Consider the following 26,907-nt stretch of genomic DNA (forward strand, 5'->3'; position numbering starts at 1 on the left):
AGCCAGCCTTAAGCTGCGTCAGGGGAGGTTTAAGTTGGATTTTGGGAGAAATTCCTTCCAGGAAAGAGCTGCCCAGGGAGGTGGTGGAGTCCCCATCCCTGGAGGGGTTCAAAACCATGTGGATGTGGTGCTGAGCAGCAGGGCTTAGTGGAGGGTTTGGCAGTGCTGGCTTAAGGGTTGGATGTGATGATCTTAAATATTTGTCTTTTGCAAGTCAAACAAGTCTGTGATTCCACGATTCTGTTCTCTAACCCAGCCCAAAATGTCAGCAGTGACTGTTAACCTGCTCCAAACATCTGGGAAACCTTGTGGGCTGCACTTGTGGGTCCGAAACAGCATCTTATCATCTCACATTTATAATTTTCAGCATCTCCCTTGCCTGCACGGACCCTGTGAAGCGCCTCTCCAGCCCGAGGTCACCCGCCCGCAGGGGACGGTGCTGAGCAGCTGAGCACTGCGCGGCCTCATCTCGGCTGTGAGAAATGGGAAGCTGAGGTGAGAGCAGCTTCGCAACCGAAACTTCAGGTTTTTCACCCTGAAGGAGGTCCCAGGAACTTTGCTGGCACAAAGTGTCCTTAAGTTGAGTTATCCACCTCTTCTGGATGGAACACTGTCGTTTCCCACAGGAGGGTGTTAATTCAGATTTAGAGCAAAAATGGCCATTGCTGAGTCCGCAGCACCAAGGGTCGTTTTGAAGGTGCCCAGAGCACCAAATGTTCACCAGATCCTGCTCAGCCTGAGCAAGCCAGAAAGGAGCCCCGCATGGAGTCTGCTGGCCCCAAGGAGCTCCCATCTCAACAATGTGACACAGGAATTATTGGAAATGGGAATAAATTTGGGGTTTTTTTTGTCTATTTTATTGAAAGAAGTTCCTCTGGCTCGTTGAAAGGCGGCTTACAGAAGGAGAAAGGCTGGCATTTTGCTCCTGAGATCCAGCTGAGCTCTGCTTACATCTCTTCACCCTCAAGTTCTTTGTGGTTTATTCACTCTTTTTCAAACCAGGAGTAGGTGGAGCAGTTGTTGTTTCACGAGGATGTGGCTGTGTGTCATGGGTTTAACGGCTGCAGAGGAAACCCAGCCTCCTCCCTCAAGCATGACTGGGAGATCAGAGCGACCAAGATAAACCAAGAAAGGAGGGTTTTTGAAGGAAGCGCAGCAACGAGAAACACGCTTCCTGTGGCTGCACAATGCTTCACCTCCACCCAGCTGGAGAGAAGCATCTGTGCTAACAGGTTCCTGCTATCATAGAATGTCCTGAGTTGGAAGGGACCCACAAGGACCATCGAGTCCAGCTCCTGTCCCTGCACAGGACACCAACATTCACACCATAGGGCTGAGGGCATTGGCCAAATGCTTCTGGAATACTGTCAGGCTGGGTGCTGTGGCTGCTTCCCCGAGAGGTTCCAGTGCTCCATCATCCTCTGGGTGAAGAGCCTTCTCCTGATGTCCAACCTAACCCTCCCCTGACATCTTCCAGCCATTCTCTTGGGTCAGAGAGGAGCTCAGTGTGTGCTCCCCCTCCTCCTTGTGTGAGGAAGCTGCAGAGCGCAATGAGGTCTCCCCGCAGTCTCTTCTGCAGGCTGAACAGACCCGTTGACTTCCGCTGCTCCTCACACGCTTCCCCTCAAACCCATGACAACTTCAGCTGCTCCTCACACGTGTCCCCTCTAAAACCACCACCAACCTCCTGGCCTCTTCTGGACACACTCTTGGTTGGGTCCAGGTTGGAACATCTGTGATGGGACCCTGCCTCTGCACTTGGAAAGGGGAAGAAGAAAAAGGGAGCAGCAGGCATGGGCTCGTAAAATAGACTACATGCTTTATTGGATTTAAAAGTTTTATGAAATGACCCAAAAATGAACCAAAAAATGAACCAAGAGTTGGCAGGCGCGTCTGCAGTCGCCAGTGGGTGGATCCCAGCCCCTTCTCCAGAAGCATCCCCAGGTCTCCGCCACCACAAGCAGCGCGGCCGGGCCCCTGGCTCCTGCCTGGGGAAGGCCCCGTGGCCACCGGTCCCGGCCCCAGGGTGGCCAAGCAGCTCGGAGCGGTGGGGAAATGCAGGCACTTAGTCAGGTTGAGAGGGATTTCCCACTTATCCCAAAGCACTCGAGCTGCCTCCTACAGAACAAACCTGCCTCCGCTGCCCTTCCCGGGATGCCAGCGCACATGGACGCGTGGCTCCAGCATGACATGAGGTCCCCGGGAATCCCGCCCTGCTTCCTCACCTTCACGGCTGGATGCGCGTCCTCCTCTGCAGGTGGAACGCTCGGGTGGCCTCCAGCAGCAGCTCTTCCCACCCAAACATTCTGGAAAGCACTGGATGGTGGCACGGGGGTAGGGACAACATGGGATGGAGGAGAAGGGGGGATCCCAGGGATGGTGGGGAGCTCTGGGGTGCGGGAGGCACCAGGAACTGCGTCCAGAGGGAGCAGAAGTGGTTCCGGGATGGAGCGGGGCTCATCCTGGGATGGAGCAGGTTTTGTCCCTGGGAATGGGCTGTCCCGGGACTCATCCCTGGGGAAAGGCTTATCCCAAAGAACTGCTGTCTTGGGTTGGGAAGGGGAAAAAACTGTTGAGACAAGGGCTCTGAGGGCAAAATGTGACTAGCAGCCCGAGGGAGGTCGGGAGAGCCCCGCTGTGCCCCACTCCCTCCTCCTGGCTCTGCCAAACCCGGACCCAGGGTGGGAATGGGCCCCATGCCCAGGATCCCTGCTCCGTGTGTGGCTGGACACAGCTCTGCACCCCTTAGGCTGTCCCTTCCCTCTGTCCTCCTCCATTCTTGGGGTCCATGCTCCATGCCCCGCAGAGCCAGACCCTCGGAAGTGTCCTGGAGCGTCGGAGCTGCCCCCGGCTCTGCTCCTGCAGCACAGGACCTTGGGAGCAGGGATGGGGGCATCCATGGGCTCTTCCGCCCCAGCATCCAACCCTGCCACCACACAGCGATATCGGTGCTGCTCTGGCAGCTCTGGGACCAGCATGCGGCTCCGGCAGTGCCGTGGCTGGCTGGGCAGAGCAGCTGGGTGGGCAGCCCCATCCCACTGCAGCTGCATCCGCCTCTGGAGCGAGCAGGAAGCAGGATGAGGGCAGAGCTCCTCGATGCACAAGTACCGGCAAGGGCAGAGTCCTCGCTGCGAGGGCGTCGAGGTGCTCTTGGGTATTGAGAGCGCACAAACAGGCGCGGGTTCCCCTTCCCAATTGGAAGAAAATGGGGAAAACGGCCTCACGGGAATGAGGAGGAACAGCTGCGATGTCGGCGAGTCAGTGCGCCCCAACGCTCACTCTGGAGTCACCCTGAGAGGAGTACAGGGAGCGGCCATCCCTGCTCCACACACTCCCACCACCCCGACCCTTCCATGCAAGAGTGGGAAGAGGCAGAAGAACCAGAGGAAAAACAACAAAAATTGAGAATAATAAAAAATAAAATAAAAAAATAAAACCACATTGAAACCAAACCCAGATGCGTGGCCGAGCCGAGGCGGGAGTAACTGGAAGCCATGCACAGCGAAGCCAGGGACTGCGGCAGTCGGAAGCAGAGAATGGGCAGCTATTCTTGCCAGGGGAGCGGTTGTCGGCTTGGGATTGTGTTTTTTTTTAACTCAGAGATCTGGAAATAAATAAGTTTAAATATCTCCTCCCGCTGCCGGTGACTTGGAGGGTGCAGGGAGGGTGCTGGGAGCACGGCCTTCCGAAGGCATGGCTGCTCCCAGCGGCTCCCGCTCCGGGGTGGGTTTCCTCTTCCCCCCTCCTCCTTCTCTCTACTTCTTGGGCTTCTTGAAGATCTTTAGGGGGAACTTTTTCTTGCTCTGGCCAGTGTCAACCTCATCGCCCGTCAGGCTGCTGTCCTCATCCCCCGGGCTCTTCTTGGCAGCCAGCTGCGGGATGCGGGTGCTCTTGGCGCTGCCGGGCCGGCAGTCAGAGATCGGGGAGGGGGTGTCAGGGTCGGTGGAGCTGGGGCTGTGCGACCGGGAGGAATCCGAGTGGCTGTGCTTGCCAGCCGCCGGGTGGCTGATCTCCCCCAGGCTGGAGGACTTCTCCATGCCGTGGTTCACCACCGGCGTCATCTTCTTTGTCACCATGGGGCTCTCGGATAAGGCGGTGACGGCTTCTGCGGGCCGGCTGCCGCCGTTGGGCGTGGGCGCGCTGGCAGCCACCTCGTCGATGGATCTGGTGAGCAGGTTGGGGCGCGCGGCCAGCAGCTTGGGCGCCGAGCTGGGGATACGCTGGTGGTCGCTCAGGTGTGGGATGGAGGAGTCGGAGTCGCAGCGAGTCAAGTCTCTGAGGTGGAGAGGGTGGAGGGGAAGAGAGAGAGGTCATTAGTGGCCCCGATGCGGTAGCCACAGGGATGCGTGTCTGAGCCCACACACACACGCAGATGCAGCAGCAGCTGGCAGGGATGCAAGGGAATGCCCTGAGGCAGCCCCAGCCGAGCGGGAGCTACACTCCGTGTCCTCGCCCGACAGTTCTGCTCCTCTGTACAAGCACGCTGGGCATCCCCGGGATGCTCATCCAGCTGGGCGCCGCAGACCCAGAGCACAGGGCGCGGCGAGTGCAGCTCCGCTGCCTGGCACCTGCAGCAGCTCTGCTCCTCACCAGCAGTGCCACGCAGAGCAGGAAGGCAGCACCATGCACAGAACCAGAGGGATTGAGATCCTGATCTGCACTGTGTGCAGAACCAGAAAGACCAGGAGCCCCATCTACATTGTATGCAGAGGCAGAACCAGAGGGATCAGGATCCTGATCTGCATCGTATGCAGAACCAGAAGGATCAGGATCTCAGTCTGCACCATATGCAGAGGCAGAAACAGAGGGATCAGGATCCCAGTCTGGGCACAGACAGGCTGGCCAGACACCGCTGGGCTCCACTCACAGCCAGCAGCTCCCTCCCACTCCCTAAACTCAACAGAGCCATCCCACTGAGTTCCCACGGATTCCAGCGGGAGCTGATCCAGGTCCCTCAGAGCATGGCAGCGCGTGCCCTGGCTCTGGAGCACCTGTGCAGCTGCAGGTGCTGATGCCTTCCCAGCAGTGGGACTGGAACAGGGGTTCCTCTGTTCCTGCTCAGCTCCCGTCTCCGCGAGCGCCCGCCCGCGCTGCCCTGCTGACTGCAGCCCTGGGATGGAAAGTGCCGGACTGGCTGCTTCCCACCTTTTCCTGGGCTCAGCTGGTGCAAAGCTCACATCCTGGAGGGAGGAGTAAGAGGTCTCGTCGCGAAGCCGTGCTGGTGGCATGTGGCTGCACTGTAGTTTGTGACCCCAGCCCAGTCCTGGTGCAAACAGCGCAGGAGCTCCTGGGTCCTTCCTGAACTGGAGAGTGGGAGGTAGGAGGAATGGGAAGTCCCAGCTTACGTCTTCCCGCTGGGATTACCCGACATCCCTGCTGGACAAGGAGCCTCACTGCTCTCCCTCACTAATTCCTGCTTCAATGCTGGCCCGGAGGCTCAGACTCATCCATCCCTTCATCCTGGCAGGGACAGACGGGAGCTGTGAGGACACTCAGCCCCTGCCACTCCCGACTCTAAGGAAAGGGAAGAGAAAGGAGCAAAGCAGAGCAATGGAAGGGTGTGAGGAGAGGTTCTCCTCAGTTCCTGCTCCTCAGGACGCGGTCACTGTGTGCCACTCATCACCAAAACCCCTCGCACAGCTCATGGAGAGCCCTGAGATCCTCTCCTACCGCAAAAGCATCCAGAACGCTGGAGTTTGGAGAAACAGGAGAGGCAAGACGAGAGAAGATACCCTTGAAACCCAAGGAGAATTCCAGGTGAGACTGGGAGATGCCTGGAAAAGCAGCTGCAGCAGCAGAACACTCAGTCACCCAACATGACGGCACAAGGACAGGAAGGATGTCCAAGGCATGGAAGCCTCCTCAGATCATGGCTGTATGGAAGAAGAAGAAGGGAATTCTTCCCATGGAATAAAGTGCCCCCTGGTTTAATGACTCTGCAGAATCAACGGAGGAACAAGGTGTTAAAACCCTCTTGGATGGTGAAGATATCACAATCAGATGTACCACATCATGGATGAAGGAAAGGCTGTGGATGGTGAGGAGCTGGAGTGCATCTGGAGAAGGGAATGGAGCTGGGGAAGGGGCTAGGAGCAGCTGAGGGACCTCGGGTTGTTGAGTCTGAAGAAAAGGAGGCTGAGGGGAGACCTCAGCGCTCTCTGCAGTTCTGGAAAGGAGATTGTGGTGAAGTGGGTGTGATCTCTCTCAAGGAACAAGGGATGGGACGAGAGGAAATGGCCTCGAGTTGCGCCAAGGGAGTTTTAGGTTGGATCTTGGGAAAAATTCCATCATTGAAAGGGTTGTCCATCTCTGGCAGAGGCTGCCCAGGGCAGTGGTGGCATCTCCAACCCTGAAAGGGCTCAGAAACTGTGTGGACATGGTGTTTAGCGACAGGGTTTGGTGGTGGGGTTGGCAATGCTGCGTCTACAGGGGGACTCTATGGTGGGCACTTCTGTTGATCCAAGTCTTCTCCTCTGCCACTGCTCGGCATGCCGGTGTCAGCAGCCATGGAGTCTCCCCTCTGACATATTCCTGACCACAACTGGATAAATCATGGAATAAGGGAATGGTTTGGGTTCAAAGGGACCTCAAAGCCCACCCAGTTCCACCCCTGCCATGGACAGGGACATCTCCCACTGGACCAGGGGCTCCAAGTCCCATCCAACCTGGCCTTGAACACCTCCAGGGATGGGGCAGCCACCCCTGCTCTGGGCAACCTGGGCCAGGGCCTCACCACCCTCACAGTAAATAATTTCTTCCTAACATCTAATCTGAATTATGGATAAAATGGGTAACCTTAGCACCACTGTGATACCTGAAAGGCCTGTGCTCGTAGCCTGTTCCACCACATTCCAGTCCTGGATAGTGGCCATCGTGCTCCGGGAGAAAGTTGTAGCTCCACAAGGTTGGATCCAGCACAGTGCCAGCTACTGGCTCCAGGGCTGAGCATCCTGAGGGAACAGCAGTGACAGCCTCACCAGCACTGGGAATGCGAATCTGTGAAATAATCACTGCCTTCTCGGTGCTGGGAGGAGACATAGCGGCTGCAGACCTGCTGTGACCATAGACCTGCCTGGGCTATGGACCTGCTCCAGCCATGGAACTCCTCTGGCTGTGGACCTGCTCCAGCCATGGACCTACTCTAGCTGCACACGACCATCAGCCACAGGCACCGTTTCACTTCCATCTCCGTGAGGTGCAGGACCAGCTGCCCTTGGCAATAGTGGAGTCCCCATCCCTGGAGGTGTTCAAACAACCTGTAGATGTGGCACATGGTTCAGTCAGCATGGTGGAGATGGGCTGAGGGTTGGATTGGATGAGCCTGGAGGTCTTTTCTAACCTTCTTGATTCCGTGACGCATCCCAGGATCTGCTGTGAGAGCCCTGCTGTGGAGATATCTCCTCTCTTATGTTAAGAAGATAACAGCCCCAGGCACTGCTGGAACCAATCCTTGCTGAGCCTGTCTGACGTCTGAGTGGTGGAGCACCAAATCCCCAAGGTTAGCAGCAGGCAGGGGAGGACAGAAACAGCTATCAGAAGGTGTGAAATCCCCAGCTGCTCTGAGTGAGCATCCTGGAGTCTATCCAAGGGAGACAACTGCAGTGAAATCCAGCCTGTGGAGCCACCAGCCGATCCCATGGCTCTGCAGAAGGTTACCATCACAGCTCATGGCTCAGCTTTGCCGGGATTACTGAACTTCGTGAACAGCAGCATCAATGAAACTCGGTGGGGCTGAACATGGGACAATTCGAGCCATCTTCTGAAAGGCGGACACCAACAATGCCCACACAATGCAGGAGGCTTGAGACCTCTGGCTGCTGCAGAAGAAAGACATTTCCCATCCCTGGAGGTGTTCAAGGCCGAGTTGGACGGGGCTTGGAGCACCATGATCCAATGAGAGATGTCCCTGCCATGGCATGGGGTGGAACTGGATGGACTTCAAGGTCCCTTCCACTCCAAACCATTCCATGGTTTTATGACTGATCCAGCTGGGCTCAGGAATGGGTTCCTGAAGGACAGAGGGAAGATTTGGTGGCTGCTGACACCGGCACAGCAGCACTGGCAGAGGAGAAGACTCAGAGCAGCAGCAGCAGTGCCCACGCTGCTCCGTTAAGCTACAGTTCAACCCCTGCAGCCAAGGCAGGGGCCGGCTGGACTCAGTCCTCCTGACAGCAACCATGGAATCATGGAATTCTAGAGCCCTTTGGGTGAAAAAAGACCTCCATGATCATCAAGTCCAACTGTAAACCCAGCACTGCCACCCCAGCTCCACACCCTGTCCCTACGCACGCACGTCCTAGTTCCTGCAGGCAAGCTCAGGACAGGGGTGGTGGGCATCCATGGGGACACAGCTCCTGGGATGCACACTGGCTTTGCCAGATGGAACAAGGAGGAAGGGGACACTCCTGAGGGGAGGGAAGAACATTGCCGGGGTGCTGCCAGTCATCCTGAGTGAGGCTCAGTCCGAAACGACCAGCCTTCATCCTGCTGGTTTTGATGAGGGTTGGTGCTCCTGGATGGGTACGGCGCATTTCCAAGAGAAAAAGCTGCCCACACAGCTGGTTTGCAAGCTGGGCAGAAGGCTGGATTGTCCATAGTTTAGCCGGGCACAACCTGATAGATGGTGTTAGAGAGGGTGCCCTCAGAGCAAGCACCTCCATGGTGCTGGGACCACTGAGCCGTCATTCCTCCTCAGAAAACTCGGATCTCAGCACAGAAACAGAGACCTGAGGACAGCGCGTTCCTCAATCCTGGCTGCTCTGCCACACACTTCACAGAATCATTGAAGAGCGAAGCCGAAAGCATTGAGCTGACCTGAAACGGTGAGAGGATGGGAATGGGCTGAGATTGCAAAGAAAAGAAGCAGAGAGTGAAGCTTGGGATGAAGTGGGCTGGTGGTGGGGAAGGAGGGCAGGAAGATGATACAGAACGATGACTGATTTTGCCTTAACTCTGCAGCTGGACAATTCCTCATAGAGAGCTCCCGTGGACACAGGCAGTGGGGAAGCTCAGTTGTGGTTCAAGGGTGTTCCACGCTAAAACAGGGCTTGGTTTCTGCCTCATATGGACCTTGCTGCCTTCCTGAAAGTGGAATCAGATTTTCTGTAGGGCTTGGTTATTCCACTGCGCTCAGCGCAGCACCAGCTTAGAAACAGCCTCGGTGATGCCAATCCAAGAGTAACTCCTTCCCTTCCATACTGTAAGACCTGGGAATGACCCTTTTCACCAGATTCCTGACGCTCTCCTTTTGATTTGATTCTTCCTAGTGGGCTCCTGGTGTCTCCACAACCCAGAAAAAGGGGTTTGGGGAAGCTCAGGAGTGGCTTAAGAGTGTTGGATGCTAGAGCAGGGCTTGGTCTCTGCTTTGTATGGACCTCGTTGCCTTGGGAATGACCCTTTTCACCGATACCTCATGGTCTCCATTTGCTTTGGCTCCACTGCCCTTCCCTGCAGTAGAAGGGCCACCGACGCAGGGATTCGCTCCTACGCTCCCATCTCCATCAGGTTTAGCTGTGGGCACCACGCGAAGCAGGCACTGGCAGCGGAAACCTCTGTGCGTGCAGCATCCTCTGCCCCTTTCCCCCCTCCCTGGGGATGCCAAGTCCCCTCTGGTAACACAACCCCACACGTTCAGGCTCCGAAACCACAAACGCTCTGACCTGATTTGCACCAGATCCTCTGAAGCCAATTGCAAAAGAGAAGCAGACAGTGAGGAAGGCAGGGAGGGGATTCACTGGCCGTGCCTGGAAAGGAGGACCCTACGACACACAGGAGGGCTGGAGCACCTCCCGCAGGAGGACAGGCTGGGAGAGCTGGGGTTCTTCAGCCTGGAGAAGAGAAGGCTCCGAGGAGACCTTAGAGCGACCTTCCAGTACCTGAAGGGCCTCCAGGAAAGCTGGGGAGGGACTTTTTACAAAGGCATGGAGGGATGGGACAAGGGGGAATGGCTTTAAATTGGAAGGGGGGAGATTTAGACTAGACATAAGGAGGAAATTTTATACAATGAGGGCGTTAAGGCACTGGAACAGGTTGCCCAGGCCAGTTGTGGCTGCTCCAACCCTGGAGATGTCCAAGGCCAGGTTGGGTTGGGCTCGGAGCCCCTGATCCAGTGAGAGGTGTCCCTGCCCATGGCAGGGGCGTTGGAATTCGATGGTTTTTAAGGTCTCTTCCAACTTAAACCATTCTATGTTTCTATGATACTATTCATAGATCTTATTAACATTTCAACCTTGAGGATCACCTCCAAGTCTTTGTTCTGTGGCTGTGGTGGAACTCTGCTATACGATGTAGGAGGGGGCGACAGGGGCTCCTTATTACACACACGGGCTTTGATGTGGCCGCTGATATGGAGTGGCCCCCAGACTTTGGCCTCGCTCCCCTACACCCTGCAATTCAGCAAAGCTGTAGCCGTCTTCAGCGGCTTCAAGGATCAGGGCGCTCCAAGTCCCATCCAACCTGGACTTCAACACTTCCAGGGATGGGGCAGCTACAGCTTCCCTGGGCAACCAGGACCGGGGGCCTCACTACCCTCATTGTGAAGAATTTCCTCCTTATGTCCAGTCTAAATCTGCCCCTCTCCAATTTATAGTCATGAAAGAAAAAGAAAATAAGGAGGTAAAGAAGATTAGGAACGGGGCCGACTGGTACCCGAGATGTTGTCACTCCAGAATGGACTATGAGAGGATGAGAGGAGCGGGTCATAAACGGAGCTCCCTCTCAGCTGCTCTAAGACTCCCACCAACATCAATGTAACATCGTGGATCCAATCCCTACATCACCAGAGCGTCTGCAAAACTTCACCTGCAGCAACCTCATGGAAACATCAATAAAGACTTTGTCACTGGTCTCTGGACAGGTCATACAGTCCCTCGCAAACCCTGACAGGACACTGATGTTGGTCTGGACTTAAGCTGATACTCTTGACTTAAAATTGTAACCTTATAAGTAATAAACTTTAATGTGTAAGTGCAGTTCTGGGTCCTACTCTGTCTCCATCAGGGTGTGACACCCTACTACACGAACCCCCACGGAATCCCCCACCACATGCAGCTCACATGGAGACAAGTGACCCCTGTGCTTTGTTTGAGATGGTTTCTCTGCTGAGGTCTCATCAGCACTGGCGCCCGACGGAGACGGGAGAGGCTAAAGCAACCCAGCAGGCCTAACCCAGCATTCTCATCCTACCAAGGGAGCCAAGGGTTTAGGTTCTGCTTTCCTCTTTGGCCATGACTCCTTGACAAGCCTTTCTCCACCTCAGCTTCCCCATCTGTCCCGCTGGCCTCCCTGTGAGGCTGCGGAGAGTGAGGGATGCTTGGAAAGGCCTCCACGACTTGGATGTATGGAAGAGAAAGAGGAATGCATCGCCTGGGGCAGTGGGACGCTGTTGGCTGCTGTTGGGATGCAGGGATGCATCTCAGCAGGGTCTGCTAATGATGCAGTTGGGAAAGAAAAACCAAAAGCAACAAAAGAAGAACAAGTTTGGGCACCCAGTTCTTCATTTCTGGAATGGACAGAGAATGGATGAGCATGGATTTTGGAATCGGCTGCTATGGCGGAGCTGAAGTCAATCCTAGGTAAGAAGTTCTTCCTCGGCACAACACCAATTGCTAAATCAATTGTCCTCATCAATGCTATGGGAACAGGGAGGAACAGCCCCACTTCCCACTGCACGGCAACCAGCGAGGGTTGTTCTCCTAACGATGACTCTTCATCACTGCCATTTCTAACTGGGACCCTGAAGCCACCCCACATTTCCCTCTGCTGCTCTCAGGGACTGAGACCTCAACCTGGCCAGGAATTAAGCATTTCACAGCCTCAGCTGACACAAAAATCATGTTTATCATCTATTTTTGATCCAATCCATCAGCTTCCGTGCTCCCTTCTGGCTACAGAGACTGGGAGGTTGGTGGGAAACTTAGACTGCGATGCTACCAGAAGCCTTCCCAGCTTTCACCGGTCAAACCAGGATGGCTGTAACCCAGCTCAAACTGGCAGTAATTAATCTACATTTTCATCATGCTGCTTCTCATCATGCCAAACCAAACATAATTTGATCAACCAAGATTGAATTGTCCATAGCAAAGCAGGAATTCCCACCCTGATGCTCCAGAATCCAGAGGCTGCTTGGGGCCATGGGGGCTCTACAGACACTGCTGGGGCTCAGGGGTGCTCTGGTCCCACAAGTTGCCGAGGGCATGAGATCCAGAAGAAAGACCACAAACGATGTCAGGAGAGACCCCATGCCTGTGAGCTGAGGTTGTAGAATCATGGAATCATTTGGCTGGAAAAGACCTTTGAGATCAAGTCCAACCACACTTGTCTATCACTAAACCATCCCTGAGCACTTCATCTGCCCAGCTTTTGAACCCCTCCAGGGATGGAGACACCACCACTGCCCTGGGCAGCCTCTGCCAGGGCCTGAGAACCCTTTCCATGAAGGAATTTTTCCCAATATCCAATCTAAACCTCCCTGGCCACAACCTGAGGCAGTTTCCTCTCATCCCATCCCTTGTTCTTTAGGAGAAGAGACCAACATCCACCTCGCTACAACCTCCTTTCAGGCAGCTGGAAACAGCGATGAGGTCTCCCCTCGGCCTCCTTTTCTCCAGACTAAACAGCCGCAGGGCCTCAGCCGCTCCCATAACCCCTGAGCTCCAGCTCCGTTCCCTTCTCTGGACGCGCTCAAGTCCCTCCAGGTCTTTCTTGGAGTGAGAGGTGCAGAACTGACTCCAGGATTTGAGGTGCGGCCTCTCCAGCGCCAAGTGCAGGGGGACGATCCCTGCCCTGCTCCTGCTGGCCACGCTGCTTCTGATGCAGGACAAGATGCCATCGGCCTTCTTGGTCACTCAGGCTGCCAGGTCCTACAGATACAGGAGTCACGGCACATCGTGCTGAGTGAAATGGAGCCATCGTGACCTGGAATACTATCCTGCCTGTACAAATAAACATCAAAGGACATCGATCCTATTGACTTCCTCACAGAGAGACCTCGAGCCGTTCCCCAAGAGCCTGGTCCCTGACACCAAGGACCATGGAATGGTTTGGGTTGGAAGAGACCTTAAAGATCATCCAATTTCCACTCAGATCTCCAAAACAGTCTCCAAACAGGAGACAATTTCACCAAGGAAAATGTGGAATGGAGCAAAGGGCATGGCTGCAGGCACGGGCAGCGGAGGAGGATGGGGCTCCCTGAGGGTCCACCACAGCCCTTCCACCTTCCAGTGTCAACATCTCCACACCCAGCACCTGCAAACATCCCTGAACAGTGACCACTCAACGCCCTCCTGCCTCTTAGCCGAGGGTTTCAATCGAGCTTCTGAATGGAGCTGGGCTCCAGAAGTGCTCCAGAGCTGCTCCATCCACGTCACACATGGGGGAAGGACCTTCAACAGCTGCTGCCTGTGGATCTCATGCAGCAGAATGCCACATGAGGCCACCCAATCCTCTGCATGGGACACACAACATTTCTGGGCTGGGATCACTGCCAGCAAAACCCACACAGCACCCCGTTGCATCAGATGGATCCCAACCTCCACGGCTCACCCAGCCCTTCACCTCTCTAACGCCAGCGTTGTGACTCTGGAGAGGTCGCAGATTTAGGGATGAGATGAAAACCAGCCCCTTGGATCCTGTTGTTCGTGGGTCTCCAAAGAGCCATTGCTCACCAAAAAGGGACCAAGTTAAAGCCAGGGATGCAGCAACACAGAGCTCTACTCTGCCCTGTCCTCCTTACCCCTCAGCCAAAACAGACTTGTGCCTCATCCTCCACCCAAACAGAGGTAGAAGCCGCTCTGAAACACAAAATTCCTAAATCCTGCTTTCTGCCACCTCTCAAAACGAGCCCAGACCTCAAATCCGCCAGCAGCACCAATGCCCATCCCATCGCACCAAGCCATCGCATTTCCCTTGCAACGTGCTTGAGAAGACCCCAAACAGGTCAAGGCTTCAAGCAAGGCCAGCATTTGTCAGATCAGGCATTACCTTTGCTCTCACCGGCGAAACACAGACTCATGTAGCAATAAACACACATGTGGAAGCTCTCATTTGCAGTTAAACAACAGCACCACCTTGGTTTGTACCCCAGTGGGGTTTGTGGATGTGGGGATGCACCGTGGAGTAGCCTCCACCAGCCACCAGAAAGCAGGTGAAGAAACAAAAGGCGTGGATAAATAATGAAATAAAAAGCCCTGGAGGAAAAGGGCACAGGGGATGCAGGAGGAAAATCACCCAAGCAAGCATCAGCTCTGAGGCACAGCAGGAAACAGGGAGCTAGGAAAGAAACTGCAAAGTACCCAAAGCTCTCAGTGCGACAGCGAACTCCAGAAGTGACATCAGGAGGGGGTAGATCAGGGATGGAGTCCATCTGAAGGAAATAAGAGGAGGTGGTGTGATGGTAATAGATAGGGTGGACATGGCAAGCAGGAGCAGATGCAGTGGAGGTGGATGAAGAGCAAGAGGTGGTGGTAGCAGATGATGGGCTGGTGCCGGGGAGGTCGGAACTGAAAGACTGTCCAGAGGAGTGGCTGTGCATTCGACGGAGAGAGACTCTGCCCGCCCGGTAGTGGGCAGGTTGGCCTGACTCATTCTGGCCTTGCACGTAACCCTCTACCAACCTCTGAGATCCGTGGGTGTGCTGGGGGTCCACCAGACGCTGGCGAACTGTGCCGGGCAAGGCAGGAGCTGTGGAGAGAGAAAGAAGAGAATGGTGAGGGCAGCTGGAGAGACCACACGTCACATCAGCACCGCGATGAAGCTCGCCACCAGTAGCCAGGATCAGTGCCGTGCCCTTGGTCACCAGGACACCGGCTCGGGCCACTGCAGCTGCCCCACCTTGTGCTGTGGGTTGGGTTGGTTTTAATGCAGAAGCAATGTGAAGCTGGCGCGACTGCTCAACATGCTGGATTAATGCCCAGCCCACGGAAAATGACGCCTGGCAGCCCTGCTGTCGGTGCTTTCTGAACACCTTATCGGATCAACTCGGTGAAGCAGAACCCGGCTGCGTAGTTCATCCCATCCAGCTTCACAGCAGCGTCACCACCCACACTCCATTGGAGCAAACGGGAAGAAGGCAGCAATTCCAAGGAGGGATTCATTTCATCCGAATGTAGACACCCACATCCCACAGATGCTCTAAGCCCTGGCAGCTGGGATCCTCTACAAAGCCTCAAAAAGGAGCTCAGATGGAGGAACCTAATGCCAGTGAGGGGACCTCTATCCCATCAGCTCCTGCTGCTGGCACAGTCAGAGCAAAGGGCAGGAATGCAGGACTGAAAACATGGCTGTGAGGCACAGCTTTCTGCTCAGGAGCAGGGAGGAAACCCCCCAGGCTCGTCCCTCACTGTGGGGCAGAACAGCCAGGATGCAGGGCAGACAGAACTGGGACATGGACTGCGTGGGCACAGGCTTCGGCATCACTCCACCACTGGGAATTCCAGCTCTGGTCCAGAAGTGGTGCCATCTGTTCCCAGCTGGTGACAATTCACCCACTGATCAGAGGTGCTCAATTGGAAAAAAGTGTTTCTCTAATTGTAAACCCATCCTGATTTGGAGAAACGAAGGGGGCTGTGTCCTTCACTGACCAGTGAGAGCTTTTAATGATCACAGTGATTTCTGAAGCTGCGTGGTTGGCAGAGCAGAGTGCAGAAGCTGCCTGGTCCTGCTGCACCCAGCCTAGAGCCAGGGAGGTCCCTGCACCAACCTAGGGGATTCTGCACTCTTGTTTCCACCAGGCAGAACATGGAAAATTAAGGATGCATTGGGCTGCATCACCACCCTGCAGGCAACCAGACTGGTCATGTTTAACCCACCAGATGGGACTCACAGACAAGATGTCCCTGTTCTCGCAAGAAACAAGGCGTTCAGGGGCATTCGGTATTTCTTGTGCGTGTAAGAAATGAAGGTAAAAATGGGTTAAAAATGTGAAGAGACAGGAAAGCAAAGAGATGGAGTAGAAGGAGAGCTCCTTCGGGAATCGAAGAACCAGCAGCTCACTGCTATCAAAACACACAGCCAGGAGACACGAGTCTCCTGCTCCTCTGCCAGCAACAGCTCTGGTGCTGAGCCATCACCATGGGGACATATTTCAAGTAGAAAAAAGGACAAGTGAGAAGAATTCAGGCACCTTTGCAGCCTCAACACCCCAGGGTTCAGCACAGTTTCTCTCACAGGGTCAAAGAGTCCTGGAATGGTTTTGGTTGGAAGGGACCTCAAAGCCCATCCAGTTCCACCCAGTGCCATGGGCAGGGACACCTCCCACTGGATCACGGGCTCCAAGCCCCGTCCAGCCTGGCCTTTCACCTCCCACCACTCAGGTTTGCTCCTTCTTGCTCCAACTGCAAACTCCTTGCTTTTCACAACTCCCACTTCCTAGCTCAAGGCTTTCCTTTTCTCTTTGAGCCCCAGTGCTGAATGAAGTGAAATCCAGTCCCATGGAGCCAAGGCGGGAAACAATCCTCTGCTTGGGAGGGGATTCTGGGAGGAGGCGAGGGGAGCGTGTGACCAGTTTCTGCTCTCGTGCAGCGACACCACTCCCCATGGCAGAACTGCCAGGAAGAGCGCGGCTGATCCTGACACCCCTGCTGCTGCCAGGGACGCAGCTTCAGAAGCTTGATTTGAGGAGCAAACAGGATCCAGGCTCTGCAGAACAACATACTGGGGATGATGGGTTTCTGCTGTGGGTTTAATCAACCTGCCCATCATCCTGACGAAGACCACCACCCCACACGCCTGGTCTGCAGCCTCATCATCTTCTGTCCCACAACAGCAGAGATCTGGCAGTGCTCTGGAAAGGAAAAGCTTCCACCCAAAACCAGGAGACTCAGCGTCTCCAAGATGGAGTCGGACAGATAAGAGTAAAGGGGGCTGCAGCAAAGCTAGTGTGGAGACGGAGGTGGGATAGGACAGGGAATGTTATTACCACCTCCTGGTCCAGTCTAAATCCATCACAGAAGCATAGAATCATGGAATCCTTGACTTGGGAAAGATCTTTGAGATCGAGTCCAACCATACCTGTCCACTGCAAAACCTGAGCACCTCAACTTCTAAACCTCTCCAGGGATGGGGACTCCACCAATGCCCTGGGCAGCCTAATCCAGAGCTGGAAAATCCTTTCCATGAAGGAATTTCTCCCAATATACAATCTAAACCTCCCCTGGTGCTACTTGAGGCCATTTCCTCTCATCCCATCCCTTGGGAGCAGAGCCTGACCCCCGCCTGGCTCCAACCTCCTCTCCAGGAGCTGCAGAGAACAATGAGGTCTCCCCTCAGCCTTCTCTTCTCCAGGCTAAATAATCCCAGGGCCCTAAGCTGCTCCCACAACCCCTGTGCCCCAGACCCTTCCCAGCTCCGTTCCCTCTTCTCCAGACGCACTCCAGCCCCTCAACGTCTTTCTTGGAGGGAGAGGCCCAGAACTGAACCCAGGACTCAAGGTGCAGCCTCACCAGTGCCAGGTGCAGGGGGACAATTCCTGCCCTGCTCCTGCTGGCCGCCCCATGGCTGATCCAGGCCAGGATGCTGGTGGTCTTCTTGGACACCTGGGCCACTGTTGGCTCATGTTCAGCTGCTGTCGACCAACACCCCCAGGTCCTTCTCTGCCAGGCAGCTTTTCAGCTGCTCTTCCCCACGCCTGGAGCGTTGATGGGGTTGTTGTGGCCCAAGTGCAGGAGCTGGCACTTGGCCTGGTTGAATCCCATCTCCACTTCAGGGGTAGAAACAAGTCCAAACAACACTCCCAGTTTCCTAACTGCATCGTTTGACAAAGCAAAACCCAGGAGCCCATGAGACCTATAGTGACCTCTGATTCTTCTTCATCCCACCAGGCTCTTCCCAGGGTTAGATGTGATGCCTTTGGCTCAGCAAGGAGAGGAACATTTATTAGTTTTCCGTGCCATAAAGTTGGAAAAGGTGGGTATGTGTTTTTAGTCCAGAAAAAGGGCAGAGGGAGGAACAAAAATAATGGAAGAGAACCAAACCAGGGTATTTCCAGAGGGACTGATCCTCCGAGGACAGGGATGAGCGGTCGCTGAACCTGCGCCCGAAAAGCCAGGCTGCGTCTGGGATGGGCAGGAGCGGGAGAAAGAGAAATGTGATTTACTGGGAGAACTGTAGAATCACGGAATGGTTTGGGGTGGAAGGGACCTCAAAGCCCCCCGCCCAGTTCCACTCCCTGCCATGGGCATGGACACCTCCCACTTGATCAGGTTGCTCCAAGCCCTATCCAACTTGGCCTTGAGCACCTCCAGGGAGAACTGTCAAGGGATAGCATCCCCTGGGGAGGAAAAGCTCTGTGCATCCCTCCCGAAGCTGCTTTGGGCACAAAGACAGGATAAGTCTTGAGGGAAAAGCAAATATTCCCTCGCTATGGGACCTTGGGTGTTCCAATGTGCGTTTCTGCCTCAATGGGATGAGGATCCGCGCCACAGCGCGGAGCTGGGCTGACAGGACCTGCAAGGACCCACGGCACAAACGTGGCTTGAGGGTTCCATGCAAGGCACATAAGAAACTGAGGTTTAAAGTCTTGGAGCTCCTATGCGCTTGGAGCTCTGAGACCTTGAGGTGTCAAACAGGGCATTTCTTCACCCATCCCAGCTCTGCAGGGCAGCTCACAGCTTTGCAAGTGTTTTATTAGAGCTGCCCAGCTTGGGTTCTAATCTGATAATCGCAGAGGACACTGTGACCTGTCGGAGGCTTAGAACTCTCCCTGCGCACCACAAACTGTCAGCTCCACCTCCCGTGTCCGCTGAGACCAGGAAACATCCAAACACCTTCTTCCTCCTGCCATAACATCCTGCAGGCTGCCCAGATCCTCGGCTCTCGTCCCCTCCAGAACCTCAGCACTCGCAGACCCTCACAGCATCTACACTGGAGCCCTGAACCAGGAGGAGGGGATGGTGACAGCACCTACAGGCACCTCCTGCAGCCCCAAGGCTCTTCTGTTCCTCCTCCTGCTTCTGCTCGGTTAAATGGACCCAGTTTTCAAAGAATCATGGAAAGGTTTTGGAAAGGACCTCAAAGCCCATCCAGTTGCACGCTCCCTGCCATGGGCAGGGACACCTCCCACTGGATCAGAGGGCTCCAAGCCCCATCCAGCCTGGCCTTCAACACCTCCAGGGATGGGGCAGACACCACTGCTCTGGGCATCCTGGGCCAAGGACTCGATACTCTCACAGCAAATATGTCTCCCTGAGATCTCATCTCAATCTCCCCTCTTTCAGCTCAAACCCGTTCCCTTCGTCCTATCTGTGCACTCCCTGATCAAGAGCCTTTCCCCTGGAGCTCCTTTCCATGCTGGAAGCTGCTCAAAGGTCCCCCCACAGCCTTTTCTCCTCCAGGCTGAACAAACCCATCTCTCCCAGCCTGTCCTCATACAGAAGGTGCATTAAGGTTGGAAAATCCCTCCAAGCTCATCCAGTCCAACCATCAGCCCAGCAATCCCGTGCTGACTGAACCCTGTCCCTAAGCACCACAGCCACATGTTGTTTGAACCCCTCCAGGGATGGGGACTCAACCACTGCCCTGGGCAGTCTCTGTCATGGTTTACCACTCTTTCCATGAAGGAATTTTTCCCAATATCTAATCTAAACCTTCCCAGGTGCAACTAGAGGCCATTTCCTCTTCTAACAGCCCTTGTTCCTTCAGAGAAGAGACCAGCAACTACTTGTCTCCAACCTCCTCTCTGGTAGCTGTGCAGAGCAATGAGGTCTCCCCACAGCCTTCTCTTCTCCAGACTAAACAGCCCCAGGTCCTTCAGCTGCTCCCACGGCTCCTGCACTCCAGACCCTTCTCCAGATCCGTTCCCTTCTCTGGACGTGCTCCAGCCGCTCAAGCTCTTTCTTGGAGGGGGGGACCCAGAACTGAACCCAGGATTCAAGGCGCGGCCTCCCCACTACCAAGTGCAGGGGATGATCCCTGCCCTGCTCCTGCTGGCCAGCCCATGGCTGATCCAAGCCTGGATGCTGTTGGCATCCACCCTCCCTCTCCAGCAGCCCCAGTCCTCCCTCCACAAGCCAATGCACTTGGTGTAGGAACAGCCAGCAATACAGGGGGAGAGAACACTCCCCTTGGTGACTACAGACACCTGGACTCATCAAATATCCTGAGTTGGAAGGGACCCACAAGGACCATCAAGTCCAGCTCCTGTCCCTGTACAGGACAATCCCCATGCTCACACTGTGGGGCTGAGGGCGTTGGCCAAACGCAAGCTGGGCACCGTGACAGCTTCCCTGGGAGCTGTTTCAGAGCTCCACCATGCTCTGGGTGAAGAACCTTCTCCTAACGTGCAGCCTATCCCTCCCCTGGTGCACCTTCCTACCATTCCCTCAGGTCCTATCATCGGTCAGCAGAGAACACGCATGGGAGACGGGGGCCTGGGGCTCCAGCCTGTGCTCCAGAGGTGATTCATGGGTTGTTACAGGTGGAAACCACCACTCCAGACCCATACAGCCTGGAAAGGGGTAGAGGTCCAAAGCTGTGCATGAGGAAGAGGCATCTTCAGGGCCCCTTCTACCGCAAACAAGGTTCTTGGCCAATGTTTTCTTTGTTTTTTAAATACTTCAGTTCAGTGGAAAGATCAGGGCACGTAGGATTGACTGGTGACCAGTAACACCTACAAAACATTGGTTCTGCTGGAAGTACCAGGCTCCAGGCAATGCCAGAAGTGGTGGCCTGGCACTTACGGACATTCCTGACCCTGACAATTTCCCTCTGGTCGTTTAAAACCACCTTATCATAGAATCAATGAACATACTGAGTTGGAAGGGATCCACAAGGACCATCCAGCTCCTGTTCCTGCACAGACAACCCCAATGTTCACATCATGTGGCCAAGGGCATTGGCCGAATGCTGCTGGAATACTGTCATGCTCAGTGCAGTGACTGCTTCCCTGGGGAGATGTTCCAGTGCTTCACCACGCTTTCAGGGAAGAACCTTCTCCTAATGTCCAACCTAACGCTCTTCTAGCCCATCTTCCTGATATTCCCTTGGCTCCAGAGAGGAGATCAGGGCCTGAGCTGAGACGCATTCATTCCTTCTAGCACATTGCTGGCATCATGGCAACAGCAGGCTCCCCGCGCCAAGTCAACATGGACTACGTACATTGGATGGACATGGGAGACACGATCTCTTCATCCAGATCATCCACATCATCGGTCATGATGAAGTGGGAGGGGTTTGGCCGCGGGGTGCCCATCCAGCTGGGGTCGATGTTGAGGGCGGATGCCAGGCTGTGGATGCCCGGGTTGTTGACGATCTGAAAGCCGCAGAGCAGCTCGATCTGCTGCCAACGGTGCAGGCGCTCTCGCAGCGCAGCCGTCACCTCACTCAGCGCTTGCCTGCAGGGATCAGACAGGTAAAAAGGGATGAAATGAAGGGAAAATCATGGAATCATGGGATGGTTTGAGTTGGAAAGGATGTTAAAGATTATCCAGCTCCACCTCCCACTGGATCAGGGGCTCCAAGCCCCGTCCAACCTGGCCTTCAACACCTCCAGAGGTGGGGCAGCCACCACTGCTCTGGGCAACCAGAGCCAGGGCTTCACCACCCTCACAGCGGAACATTTCTCCGTAAGACCTCATCTCAATCTCCCCTCTTTCAGCTCAAAACCATTCCCCTTGTCCCATCCCTGCACTCCCTGACCAAGTCCCCCTCCCCAGTTTTTCTAGAGCCCCTATAAGTACAGGAAGCTATTCTAAGGTGTCCCTGCAGCCCTCTCTTCTCCAGGATGAACAACCCCAATTCTCAGCCTGTCCTTGGACAGGAGGTTCTCCAGCCCTTGCATCACTTCATGGCCTCCTCTGAACTCACTCCAACAGCTTCAAGTCCTCCCTGTGCTGAGGACTCCAGAATCGGACACGGGATTCCCGGTGAGTTCTCCTCAGAGCAGAGCAGAGGGGCACAATCCCCTCCGGGCCTGCTGGTCCCACGGCTTTGGATGCAGCCCAGATTACAGGTGGTTTCTGGACTGCGAGTGGACGTTGCTGGCTCATGTTGAGCTTCTCCCCCAGCACCTAAAGTCCCTCTCCTCAGGGCTGCTCCCAATCCTCCACTCTCGCTGAATTTGTGCTTAGGGTTATCCCAACCCTGGTGCAGGACCTTGGCCTTGAAAAAGACCTTAAACAAAACAGCAAGGACTGAAATACAAGTGATAATCGTTGCATCCTCCTGAAGCCTCGTTTGCACAGGACATTTAATTGCTCTCCATAGCTGACAGGTTTTGATTCCCACCAACAAAACCAAAAGTTATGGATAAGAAGGAGTGACGCCAACCCTAGCAAACTGCAGTCAATGGAATTTCAGCAAAAGCCCCAGCAGGAGCTTTGGTCGCATGTGTCCATGGTACCAGAAGGGAAGGAAGAGACAAGAAATCAAGCAATACTCACTTTGCAGTTAAGATTTTATGGTCAACATCATCTAGAGATGAGCTGTGAGCAACGTGAAATGTCCCAAACAAGGTGTTTCGCTTCTTCTTGATTTTCTCAGCCTGGAACATCAACACAGAAAAGGTCACAGGAAGAAGACGACAACCAGGACAAGAACGTCGGGCTGGGCTGACACAGAAATAGTCTTTGCAGCTGCTGGCACCTGTGTAAACCGTGGGAATCTGGTTTTAGGGAGGGATGTTCTCCTTCCTCACACAGCGGGTGAGGAATTCGCCAGCACTTGTGGGTTCTGTGCTCCTACTTGGCTCCTTAGGCCAGGTTGGATGGGGCTTTGAGGAGCCTGATCCAGCTGGAGGTGTCATGGACAGGGGTGTTGGAATTAGATGATCTTTAAGGTCCCTTCATTCTCAAACCATTCTATGAGTCATTCTTTGATTCCTTCTCCTGGTTCCCCAAGAGCTGGAGGGAACAACACCAGCAATTTCACACAAGGAACGGCTCTTCCATAGAGCTTGGCTTCGTCTTTCCATGAGGAAACCATCCCAGAAATGCTGTTCATGCCCTAGGGCTGCGGGGTTGGGGAGGTTTCTTGGTCTGGGCAGGTTCCTTGGCTCTCGGGGGTTCCTTGGCTTGGGGTTGGGTTTTTTGGCCTCCCCTTTGCGTCACAGCTAATGTACAAGAATTAAAGTCTCCGTACGCAGTTCTGGTTCACGGATCCAGCAGCGTTGGCTGGACACTCGCAAAAGGCAAACCAGGGACTCGGAGAGCAAACAGAAAAACATGGCAATGTTAAAATTTCCGTAAAGAAAACACATTTGAACAGAGGATTTTTTCTTTTTGTGCCATGAGTGGCAACAATTCCTTATCACTAAGCACTAATTATAGAATTGTGCAATGCGTTGGGTTGCAAGTGACATCAAAGTCCATCCAGTTCCATGGGCAGGGACACGTCCCACTGGATCAGGGGCTCCAAGCCCCATCCAACCTGGCTTTCAACACCTCCAAGGTTGCAGCAGTCACCACTTCTCCAGGTAACCTGGGCCAGGGCCTCCCCAACCTCACAGCAAAACATTTCTAAGATCTCATCCCAGTCTCCCCCCTTTCACCCCAAAACTGATCCCCTCATCCCATCTCTGCACTCCATGGGCAACTTGGAATCACAGAATCATAGAAATGTGGAATGGTTTGGGTTGGAAGGGACCTCAAAGCTTAAAGACCCATCCAACCTCGTCTTTAAGTCTTGAGGACTCCAGAACTAAACAGCTCATGCTTATTTTCAGCCCCAACTTATAGAATCATAGAATCACTAGGTTGGAAAGGACCCACGGATCATCAAGTCCAATGATTCCCATCAATCACTAAACCATGCCCCTCAGCACCTCGTCCACCCATCTTTTAAACAATTCCAGGGAATGGGACTCACCCACCTCCCTGGGCAGCCTGTTCTAGTACCCAATGACTTGAACCTCTATGAAGGCTTCTGCTGCCTTCTAAAAAAAACCCGAGATTTTGGGCATTAAAAAGGAAATTAAGATGGTGCAAAGGAACAAATCCTGCAGGTCTTCTTCCCCAAACCTTTCCCCATGGTTGTGAGGAGAAAACCCAGCACAAAATGTTGAAAATCTCACCCCTTCCTTGGCCACCAGCAGCTGCTTCTCCGCATTGTGCTTCTTGATGTTGTAGTACTGGACCTCCACCTCATGGGTCAGCTGGAGCCACTTCTGCAGGGCCTCAGGTGCAGCCCAGCTGCAGTGGGACTCCAGCTCCTTCTCGGCGTTCTTCAGCGCCATCCGCACCTGGGAGAGACCAGAAGGTGTTGCAGCAGCCATGGGAACAGCCTGTGCTCCCACAAGGACATCCCAAACGCTGGCTGCCAACCCAGAGCACTTAAGGCACCAGAACGAAAGAAAAAGACTCCACAGAGTTTAATCCTACTCCTGGCAGAAGCAGAGGTCACAGAAGGTGTGGTGGCATCACAGAATAGTTTGCGTGGTGACTCCATAGAATAATGGGATAATGGAATGGTTTGGGTTGGAAGCCCATCCAGTTCCACATCTCTGTCATGGGCAGGGACACCTCCCACTCGATCAGGTTGCCCCACGCCCCATCCAACCTGGCCTTCAACACCTCCACGAATGGGGCATCCACAACTTCCCTGGACAACCTGGGCCACGGCCTCCCCACCCTCACAGGGAAGAATCCCTTCCTGATATGCCACCTAAATCTCTGCCCTGGTTCACCTTTTCTCATTGGCTCCTCTGCCTCACAGCAGCTCAAACAACCCTGAACCCTCCAGGGCTGCCCTGGTTCACTTCTTCCCATTGGTTCCCCTACCTCAAACAGGTCTGAACCCTCCAGAACTTTCCTGATTCACCTCTTCCCATCAGTTCCTCTACCTCAAACAGGTGTGAACCCTTCAGAGCTGCCGTGGTTGATCTCTTCCCATTGGCTCAAACAGCCCTGACCCCTCCAGAGCTGAATCATGACACACAAGGCAGTTCATGCATTATTCAGCATTAGGTGATGATGTTCAAGGCGCTTTTTTCATCCTCAGAAAGCTCTGCAGGGTTTGCTGCCTGCCCTGCAGACCCCACAGCTTCTGCTCCCAAGGTGGAGGAGGTGCTGCTCTCCTCTGCAGCTGTGGAGGATGGGCAGTTCATCAGGGGGAGCTCAGAGCTTCTCAGGAGGAGCTTGCCAAGGGGAGCTCATCAGGAGGAGCTTAGAGCTTGTCAGTAGGAACTTGCCAAGGGGAGCTCATCAGGAGGAGCTTATCAGGAGAAGCTCATCAGGCGGCTGTGTTGGCGCTGGATCAGGTGAGGAAAATATTTAGACAGAAAACATGTGCTGCTCAGTCAGGAGGAGAAAGAACACGTCTGGAGCTGACAGCTTCTGCACTGTTCTGCAGGCTCAGCTTCCCTGCCAGCTCCGCTCTCCTCCAAATGAAACATGCAGGAGATGGAAGTGGTGACAATGCTAGAACAAAGTGACTGATAATCATAGAATCATAGAACGGTTTGGGTAGAAAGGGACCCCAAAGCTCATCCACTTCCACCCCTCTGCCATGGGCATCCCACTGGATCAGGGGGCTCCAAGCCCCATCCAACCTGGCCTTCAAGGCACGGGTGGATGAGGTGCTAAGGGGCATGGTTTAGTGTTTGATACGAATGGTTGGACTCAATGATCGGGTGGGTCTCTTCCAACCTGGTTATTCTATGATTCAACACCTCCTGGGATGGGGCGGCCACCACTTCTCAGGGCAACCTGGGCCAGAGCCTCACCACCTTCAAGGCTAAATCTCTCTCCCCTAAGATTTCATCTCAACTGCCCCTCTTGCAGCTCAAAACTGTTCCCCTCATCCCATCCCTGCACTCCCTGATCAAGAGTCCCTCCACAGCTTTCCTGGAGCCCATTTCCCTACTGGAAGCTGCTCTAAGGTCTCCCAGAGCCTTCTCTTCCAGGATGAACAATCCCAACTCTCCCAGACTGGCCTCCGATAGGAGGTGCACCAGCCCTCACATAATCTCTGTAGCCTCCTCTGGATCCCACCCAACAGCTCCACGTCCTTTGTGTGCTGACTCCAGAACTGGACGCAGGGCTCCAGGTGAGGTCTCACCAGTGTGAAGCAGAGGGGCAGAATCCCCTCCCTGCTCATGCTGGTCCCATGGCTTTGGATGCAGCCCAGGACACAGGCGGTTTCTGGGCTGCAAGCGCATAAAGGTTTTAAAGGTGTTCTCGATTATCTCAAAACTCTTTTCCCACCTAAGCAATTCCATGATTTTGTCCCATTGTTTCTCCCTATTCCTCAGGGCCCAGCACGGAGGCTGGGGGAGCTCCCAGCAATGTCCTCAGGTGCTGCCCCAGACCTTTCCCAACGTGCAGTCCTTACAGCAGCGCTCATCCCCACCCTCGTTGGTGCCTCCTAGTTTCCCACAGAGCTGCCAGGGGACTAAAGATAACATCGTTTGAAAGGGTTGCTCAACCTTGGATTGTTGCCCTCAACGTGTTATTTAACACGGTCACATCTCACTGAGTGTAGTGCAGGCATAAACTCACAAGCCAAAAGCAACGGGTTAGGATCATGGAATCGCTGGATTGGAAAAGACCTTTGAGATCATGCAGCCACACTGTATCTGAACACCACTGAACCAACCTCTGAGAACCTTGTCTGCCCAGCTCTTGAATCCCTCCAGGCATGGGACTCCAGCACTGCCCTGGGCAGCCTCTGCCAGGGCTTCACCACTCTTTCCATGAAGATATTTTTCCCAATATCCAATCTAAACCTTCCCTGGTGCAACTTGAGGCTCTCAGCTGCTCCCACAATCTCTGTGCTCCAGCCCCTTCCCAGCTCCGTTCCCTTCTCTGGACACGCTCCAGCCACTCGATGTCTTTCTTGGAGTGAGGGACCAAAACTGAACCAAGGATTCGAGGTGCAGACTCCCCAGCGCCAAGTGCAGGGGGACGATCCCTGCCTTGCTCCTGCTGGCCACCCTGTGGCTGATCCAAGCCAGGATGCCATTGACCTTCTTGGCCACCT

The 26,907-nt window shown here is 54.5% G+C and overlaps 1 protein-coding gene across 6 annotated transcripts in view; it reads right to left on the reverse strand.

The window, feature by feature from the left end:
• Nucleotides 1–1,798: 1,798 nt before the first annotated feature.
• The window catches only part of STIM1 (stromal interaction molecule 1), a 75,102-nt gene continuing 49,993 nt past the window's right edge, over nt 1,799–26,907 (reverse strand). For 2 of the 6 annotated variants that reach the window (XM_069881682.1, XM_069881681.1), the window contains exons 8-13: nt 24,002–24,169; nt 22,374–22,474; nt 21,091–21,326; nt 17,970–18,050; nt 14,292–14,679; nt 1,799–4,275 (exon numbers count right to left, since the gene is read on the reverse strand). In XM_069881682.1, the coding sequence (XP_069737783.1) occupies nt 3,756–4,275; nt 14,292–14,679; nt 17,970–18,050; nt 21,091–21,326; nt 22,374–22,474; nt 24,002–24,169 (1,494 nt within the window). In that variant the 3' untranslated portion in view covers nt 1,799–3,755. The remainder of the gene's footprint in view (nt 4,276–14,291; nt 14,680–17,969; nt 18,051–21,090; nt 21,327–22,373; nt 22,475–24,001; nt 24,170–26,907) is intronic. The other 4 variants (XM_069881687.1, XM_069881686.1, XM_069881685.1 and 1 more) reach the window with 3 other exon arrangements.

The sequence above is a fragment of the Phaenicophaeus curvirostris genome, unplaced genomic scaffold, assembly GCF_032191515.1.
Source record: "Phaenicophaeus curvirostris isolate KB17595 unplaced genomic scaffold, BPBGC_Pcur_1.0 scaffold_59, whole genome shotgun sequence".
Classification (NCBI taxonomy): Eukaryota; Metazoa; Chordata; class Aves; order Cuculiformes; family Cuculidae; genus Phaenicophaeus; species Phaenicophaeus curvirostris.